General features: G+C 48.5%; 1 protein-coding gene across 1 annotated transcript; it reads left to right on the top strand.

Annotated features, from left to right (window-relative positions):
* The first annotated feature begins 4,670 nt into the window (after window positions 1-4,670).
* Window positions 4,671-7,113, top strand: LOC100844192 (phenylalanine ammonia-lyase). Its single transcript, XM_003575192.4, has one exon. The coding sequence runs from the start codon at window positions 4,782-4,784 to the stop codon at window positions 6,930-6,932; it is 2,151 nt and encodes a 716-aa protein (XP_003575240.2). The 5' UTR covers window positions 4,671-4,781; the 3' UTR covers window positions 6,933-7,113.
* The last annotated feature ends 1,444 nt before the right edge of the window (window positions 7,114-8,557 follow it).

Consider the following 8,557-nt stretch of genomic DNA (forward strand, 5'->3'; position numbering starts at 1 on the left):
AAGGTGGTGCGGCTGGAGGCCAAAGAAATCTAGGAAATTCCTAAGAAAATCACTAGCAGGAAGAGCAAAACCGCGCTCAAAGTGAGCAAGAAAGACAACGCGCTCACCAGCCTCTGGAGTTGGTGACGGAGGCAAGGCCGGCATAGTTATATATGCCGGCATCGTAAAGTCAAACTAACACTAAGCCGGCATGGCTATTTTGTCTTATGAGTTTGCAGGATAAGGACGAGCACCTTGATCTTGGCGATAGCCGAGATCTCTCAACGGTCTTATCTTGACCACGCGGTGCAAAGTAAAACAGCGCCATCATCAAATCAGGAAAAGCGGTCATCGCCTACGTACCGATGCCAGGCGACTGCTGAGAGGAAGCACCGAAAGAGAATCTCTGACGGAAGCCGGCAGAGGATAGCGGTATTTTCTGCAGGGTGCCAGGGAAAAGTAAAGTTGTCTTGTCCGCTACGGTGCCACTCGGAGGGAACCAAGCCGCGTGCCCGACAGGGCCCAAAGAAGATGACGTTAGACTCGGCCCACATGTCAGTGTGACATGGGCGGCCTATAAATAGAACCTTACCCCTCTGTAGAAAGAGAGGGTGCACTTAGACATCTAGGGTTTCTCCTCCTCCTCCTTCTTCTTCTTATTCTTCAAGAATATAACTCAAGGAGCGCCATTGCAAAGCATCTCTATCTCGCCTAATACAACAAAGCAGGAGTAGTAGTCTTACCTCGGCAAGAGGGCCCCGAACCTGGGTAAATCCATGTGTGATTGTGCAACTTGTGCGTGTTTCTCTTCACGTCCTACCTCCTCCGGATCCTCCGTCGTCCATCGGCACCAAGTTAAGCCATCCTATGACATCTGCCGTGACACCACCACGACATTTTTGGTCTTTTTTCATGTCAATTCATTTACGAAGCTGTGATTTCACAGTGTGCCTTGCAGTGGGTGTGTCCCCGCCCCAGCCATGAAGTGTACCTGGGTCATGACATTGGAAAATCGGCCGAATGAGCTATTGTCCATAAAAACGGTCAAAACTTTGGTTTTTCTGCATCCGCCCAAACGGCCACCATTAGAGAGTGTCACAATATCAGAAAATCAAAACAAAAAAATAACATTAGCAATAATCAATAAAAACGACGATTTTTTTTTGCCAAAATGGACCGAAACCGTGTAATTGGGGTTCAAGGTGTGCGTTAGGTTTTCCGGTTCGGTTCGATTTGGTTTATATGGTTTTTAGGTTAATACCATTTTTATACTTCGGTTAATCTGGTTACATATAAAAATACGGTTCGGTTTCGGTAATAACCAAATTTGACGCGAATTTTTGAGCAACAAATAACGGTTGGTCACACGTAAATTCAAACACCAATATACAATATGTTGTCATGAGCATGTATAATGCTACTGGCTAGCATACTCTGCCAATTGAACATAGTGCACGTATTACTACTAGCATACTCGTCCCAATACCAACAGCCCAAGGGAAAATATGCCCAAGCCTGGAAACCCGACGATGAACTAGTTAAAAACCTGTTTTCCTTAGTAGAGCAACAAATATTGTTCAGCCCAACTGGCTCGTCGGTGCAGCAGAGATGTAGAGGTCGGGAGTTTGACTCCCAGTTCCTTCACTGAAAAATAGAAAATCAAATGGTTCCTCTTTCCTAAAACCACACATGAAAGAGAAGACCGGGAAAACCCTTTCAGGATTTTTTCGGTTTCCGGTTCGGTTTTGCGCGGGGTGAACTGGGGTCATGATATCAAAAAATCGACCGAAAACCGAAAGATGTGGACCATAGCCCAAGAAAACAGCCAAAACGTTGGTTTTTCTGCATCGCCAAAACGGCCCAAAAGAGTTTACCAGGTGTCGTGATATCTAAAAATTGGCTCGAAACCTAAAAAAAAGCGGGCTATAACCCACCAAACAAGCCAAAACAATGATTTTTCTACATCATACTAAAAATTTAGGTAAGCATGTTTCGAGGTCATTGCATATTTTGACTGAAAATGTTCCTATATATATGTCCTATTGTTGGCTTAAAGGAAAGAAAACTTCAAAACCTATGATTGCTTTTCTACGACCAAATATATATCAGTAGAAGTTTTCATGACTTCCTAATGTTGTCACAGCTCGCAAGTAATGATAGATGGCTTTTCTAACCTTCATTCTTCTACATGGTCTCCTTTTTTTTTAATGTTACAACTCTCGGTCTATCATCTCAAAAAATATGACTGCTCAAGTGTAGGAAGGGAAGGTCGGGTGTAGAAGGACCAAAGCCCGTAATGGCTCGCAGGCCATGGTCATCACCCCTTAAGTCGTTGGACTGTTTCGTGCTCTGTGTAGCAAGTCGAGCACCGAACAGTGATAGGAAACTGAGAGGACAGAGTACTGTGCATGTTTTCACACCAAGCAAGTGAGAACATGCCATGCAATATAAGGTTTCATGCGTGCTGTAATAAGTCGATTTGAGCACATAGACCAAATCATTGTGTTGATCAGCCAATTGGGCAATATTTGATGATTTGAATGATCCCATGCACACCACCAGGTGTCGACAACTGAGAAGGAAATTATATGCTCTGTTTTTTAATAGAGTGCAGAGACTGCTTCTGAAGGAGCACGATTTTTGTGACGGAGCTAGCAGGATACAAGAAGCATTTTTTTTGTGCCCGGTCAAAAGTCAATAGGCCCGGTTGTTGAGTACTTGAGTTGGAAGGTGCCATGCGGATAGATTATCGAGTCTATGATAGTGGACGAAAGGGTACTTCCTGATAAAGTTTTGAGACCATCCACCGTTAGATTTTTTTTTCTCTATTCAGAGATAGTCATGTTTTATGAAAAAAGTTTATGTTCAGCAAAATTGATTATGTTTCCTTCTGAATCCGAAGAATTTAATTTAGATAAGCTTAGTCTTTGACTTTTAATATCAAACATGACTATGCCTTTGAACAAACTGGGGAACTAACGAGTTCGAGAAACTGAAAACAAAACCAGCATCTTTTTTAAAAAGGGATAAAGTCAAGGAAATAAGAATTTTTATATAAACATAAATTGAAATATATGGAAATTTCTAAAATAAAGAAAAGGAAATTTCGAATTGAAATTTAGAAAGATTTACGTGGGGTGGGGGGTAAATTAAAGAAACCCACACATGACTAAAAACATTAAAAAAATCATACTTCTATTTTATTTATCCTTTTCATGCTCCTTACAGTCCTCCAAAGGCTATCGCTTTAGACAACAGTAGAGCCATTTGTTTTCTGAAATTTGGACTATTGTTTATAGATATTTAGATTGAATAATCAAATTTGTATATGTGAATTTATCTAAAATTACCCTATGCTTTTTTATGAAGGTAATTCATATATTCTAATAGTAACTAATGGTCAAAGTTATATCTTGGCGAACAGGCCATTGTCCAAAACGACATTTTTTTACAAGACCGTGGGGATATTTAATTTATTTTTATATTTAAATTTTGGACTTTTTTAATATTTGTCCTAGTTAATTTTATTTTATTTTTCTTTCCCATAATTTGAATATTTTCTTAATTTTCTTAATACTGACAATCCTGGTTTTTATCTTTTGTTGATTGTGGAAATTTGCCATCGAAAGTTAAGTGTCGATTTTTTTTCTCCAGCGTCAACCAGTTGAGAAGCTAAAATTCCCATACACACCCCCCACCCCCTCCCTTTTTCTATTCTCAGAAGGTACATTGAGCTTGAAATTCCAAGTCCACGATTCATGGCTGTGGTACATGCAAGTTATTCAATTTGCGGTACATACGCTTGCACTAATCATCCAAGAAGTAAGAATAGGTTGGAGTTTGGGTTGTCTATTCATCATTGTTTCGCTGTGTGCATCGATTGATGCAGAGACCGGGGATCTTTTCACCTTTTTGAAAAAATTGTTTCGCTATGAGATGATGATGGTTGGATGTTAATTCATAGGCTTAAAAATATACAAGTCTTTGACCAAGAATTACTCTATTAGTACGTGGCTTTTAAGATATGAAATCACAGCTATATGCAGGTACTTTTGATCTAGGAAACAAACTTTATGTCATATAAACTACATAGTATTTTTTTTTGTCAAAAACTTATCTTAACGAAATTCATATGTCTTATGGTACGGTGGGAATAGGGGAGAGTTAGTAAGATTCTACTAAAATGATAAATAGGCCTACAAAAATTATCGGAAAAAAAATCTTGCAAATAAAAACTGTTTTCAAAACATAATTGAGACCTCATCGAAGAACAATAGGCTCCGTGGCATCAAACCGTATTTTTTCCATCATGGTAATCTACCAAGCTGCAAAGCGCGAGGCAACCAAAAAAGAACACAAACGAGGGTAAGAGGCTAAGAGCCCTGGCAAAAAGGAATGAAAAGAGAGTGAGCAAGCACAGGATGGTCAGTCTGAGGAATGGCATTCCTCGGTCTTCACCAACCCCATGGCACGCTCGCACCAACCAGCATTTCTTTCTACGCACAAAAAATATACAACCGAGAACGCGTCTGAACGTGTTGTTCGTCGATTTGCACACGACACAAGTGCCTCTGCGGAACGTGGAAACAGCCGTGGGTCGCATTTCCTTTGACCAGCTCACAAGTGCTTGAGCTCGCACTGCCTATTTAAACCACACTGTCCTCCCATTTCACTCCAAAATCTTCCAGCAAGCAACACTCTACCTCGTCGATCTTCACTAGCTTAGCTACTGCTAACAAGCCGTCACACACACAGTGCTCAAATCTCCTTCAGCTTAGCAAATTAGCGCCTCCTTCTCACCGATGACAATGGCGTCCAAGAATGTCCATGTTTCTGCCGACGGCTATCTCATCCTGTGCCCCGCGACGTCCCAGCACGCCGACCCGCTTAACTGGGGGAAGGCTGCGGAGGCGCTGACGGGGAGCCACCTGGAGGAGGTGAAGAGGATGGTGGCGGAGTACCGGCAGCCCGTGGTGACGATCGAGGGCGCCAGCCTGAGCATCGCCAAGGTCGCCGCGGTGGCCGCGGCCGGCGAGGCGCAGGTGCAGCTCGACGAGTCGGCCCGCGAGCGCGTCAAGGCCAGCAGCGACTGGGTCATGGACAGCATGGCCAACGGCGTCGACAGCTACGGCGTCACCACCGGCTTCGGGGCCACCTCCCACCGGAGGACCAAGGAAGGCGGCGCTCTCCAGAGGGAGCTCATCAGGTTCCTCAACGCCGGCGCATTCGGCACCGGCTCTGACGGCCACGTTCTGCCCGCAGGTGCCACGCGTGCGGCCATGCTCGTCCGCATCAACACCCTCCTGCAAGGATACTCTGGGATCCGCTTCGAGATCCTCGAGGCCATCGCCAAGCTGCTCAACGCCAATGTCACCCCGTGCTTGCCGCTCCGGGGCACGATCACCGCATCCGGGGACCTGGTCCCGCTATCCTACATTGCTGGCCTCGTCACCGGCCGCGAGAACTCCGTGGCGGTCGCACCTGATGGCAGCAAGGTGAATGCCGCTGAGGCGTTCAAGATAGCCGGCATCCATGGTGGCTTCTTCGAGCTGCAGCCCAAGGAAGGTCTTGCAATGGTAAACGGCACGGCCGTGGGTTCTGGCCTTGCGTCGACTGTCCTCTTTGACGCAAATGTTCTTGCGGTCATGGCTGAGGTTATCTCAGCCGTGTTCTGTGAGGTCATGAACGGCAAGCCGGAGTTCACCGACCACCTGACCCACAAGCTGAAGCACCATCCAGGACAGATAGAGGCTGCCGCCATCATGGAGCACATCCTGGAGGGAAGCTCCTACATGAAGCTTGCAAAGAAGCTCGGCGACCTCGACCCACTGATGAAGCCAAAGCAGGACCGGTACGCGCTCCGCACGTCCCCGCAGTGGCTCGGGCCCCAGATCGAGGTCATCCGTGCCGCCACCAAGTCCATCGAGCGCGAGATCAACTCCGTCAACGACAACCCGCTCATCGACGTCTCCCGCGGCAAGGCAATCCACGGCGGAAACTTCCAAGGTACGCCCATCGGCGTGTCCATGGACAACACCCGCCTGGCACTCGCCGCCATCGGCAAGCTCATGTTCGCCCAATTCTCGGAGCTCGTGAATGATTTCTACAACAACGGCCTGCCGTCCAACCTGTCCGGCGGGCGCAACCCGAGCTTGGACTACGGCTTCAAGGGCGCCGAGATCGCCATGGCCTCCTACTGCTCTGAGCTGCAGTTCCTGGGGAACCCGGTGACCAACCACGTCCAGAGCGCGGAGCAGCACAACCAGGACGTGAACTCGTTGGGCCTCATCTCCGCCAGGAAGACCGCCGAGGCCATCGAGATCCTGAAGCTCATGACCTCCACGTTCCTGGTGGCCCTATGCCAGGCCATTGACCTGCGACACATCGAGGAGAACGTCAAGAGCGCCGTGACAAGCTGCGTCCGGGCGGTGGCCAAGAAGACCCTGAGCACTAACTCCGCTGGGGGGCTCCACGTGGCCCGCTTCTCCGAGAAGGATCTGATCCAGGAGATCGACCGAGAGGCGGTCTTCGCGTACGCCGATGACCCGTGCAACCCCAACTACCCGCTGATGAAGAAGCTGCGCGGCGTGCTCGTGGAGCGCGCGCTGGCCAATGGCGTGGCGGAATTTGACGCGGAGACCTCCGTGTTCGCCAAGGTGGCCAGGTTCGAGGAGGAGCTGCGTGCGGCATTGCCCGTGGCGGTCGAGGCGGCGCGTGCCGCGGTGGAGAGCGGCACGGCTGAAGCGCCCAACAGGATCGCCGAATGCCGCTCGTACCCTCTGTACCGGTTCGTGCGCCAGGAGCTCGGCACCGTGTATCTGACCGGCGAGAAGACAAGGTCGCCAGGGGAGGAGCTGAACAAGGTGTTGGTGGCCATCAACCAAGGCAAGCACATCGACCCGCTGCTCGAGTGCCTCAAGGAGTGGAACGGCGAGCCCCTGCCCATTTGCTAAGCTTATAGTACTAGTACCAAACAATTAAGGAGGAGATCATCAGATCAATTAGAAAGCACAGAGATGATCAGTTTTTTTTTTTGTAATGTTAAGGCTCTTAAATTAGTTCTATGTATTCCTGAGCATGGCCTGTCTGTCTATCAGGCAGCTGAAGTAAGCTCCAATCTGTAGTTTCCAAGTATCATAATGGATCTTTTTTTTTCTGTAACTGATTTTCCAGTGTTTCGCCCGTTCGGCAACCCTCCAGATCCTCAAATCCGAAAAATCCGTTCCCAAATCTCAATTCCGTACTCCTCAATCAAAAACTGGATTCCGCAATTTTGTTCGGCTCTCTGCTCCACTCCAGTTTCTCAAAGCTGCCGCCACCTCTGGTCTCAAATCTCTGGATCTGCTCGTCGGCGGGAAGAAAAAAGAAAGAGAGATGTGGAGGAACGGGGAGCATGACTGGCCGGAATAGAGAGGGATCTAGCCGGAGGGAGGCGGGATAGCGGCGGCGTGTGGCTGAGGCCTGCGCACCTCGCCGTCGACCAACTGCTGCTCGATCTCCTTAAGGACTCCCAGACCGCAGACTCCCTGGAAGGAATAGAGAAGGACCTCGCCTGAGGCGGACGGGATACCGGCGGCGTCTGGCAGGTCTCGTGCAGATTAGCGGCGGGGCGGGATGGAGGCTGCAAGGTGGGAGATGGAGGCATCGTGGTGAGGAGGAAGCAGCACGATGGGGATAGGAGAGAAAAACGGTTCGGCGCTCGTAGTGGCAAATGGCGCGTAAATAAGCCCAAACTCTTTCTTTTGCAAGAGCCGGAACCGCAAAACAGTCGCTCCGAGAAAATGAACTACAGACAACCGCGCTCCGCACAACGATTCCACGGAGTTTTTCCGTTCGGCCTAGCTCCACCAGATCTGCACGGGGAGTTCGGAGCCGGAGGGCTGCCGAACGGGCCCGAATCGATGAAAGGAGCATTGCTCCTGGTTTCATTAAGGAAACCAGAGTTGTAACATAGATGTTTTTAGCAGAAAAGAAAATACAGTCCTCCATCAACTGACAACCGCGGTGATCTAAAAACATCTACTTAGCTATTACAGTCTCAAAGAGCAACCCCAGCTCAACATAAAGTCTTCTGAAACATCCAGAGTTATACGACTCATCCGTCTCCGAGACGTTTGGTCATCGGACTCCAACCAAACCAAGCATGGAATACTTCTACAGCTACCCATTGCAAGCTTATCAACCACCAACTTCAGCTTTCAATGGGTCAAGAGGCCTGCTGTTCGGTCACTTTTCAACCTCTCTCTTTGGCGAATCTGGAAGCTGCGGAACGCTTGCATCTTCGAGGACGCCTCTCCGTGTGCGGCTCGTCTTGTCGAGGAGATTTTGTGAAGGCAGACCTGTGGCGGGCCACGGGCGCGCCATCTTGACCACCTCCCTCTTCACGCCCGCCCCCCTGACTTTGCCTCTTTTGCCCCCCCCCCCCTATAGTTTTGTTCCTTGTTCTTTTCTTTCTTTTTCTTTTTGAGTCCCCTTGGGGCTCCTTTGTTGCCTGTTTGTACTTGCACTTCTTGCGTCTTCTTCTTAATGGCGGCGTGTTCGAGAAAACTTCAGCTTTCCTCTGTCACCACGCTTCTGA

The sequence above is a fragment of the Brachypodium distachyon genome, chromosome 3, assembly GCF_000005505.3.
Source record: "Brachypodium distachyon strain Bd21 chromosome 3, Brachypodium_distachyon_v3.0, whole genome shotgun sequence".
Lineage (NCBI taxonomy): Eukaryota > Viridiplantae > Streptophyta > Magnoliopsida > Poales > Poaceae > Brachypodium > Brachypodium distachyon.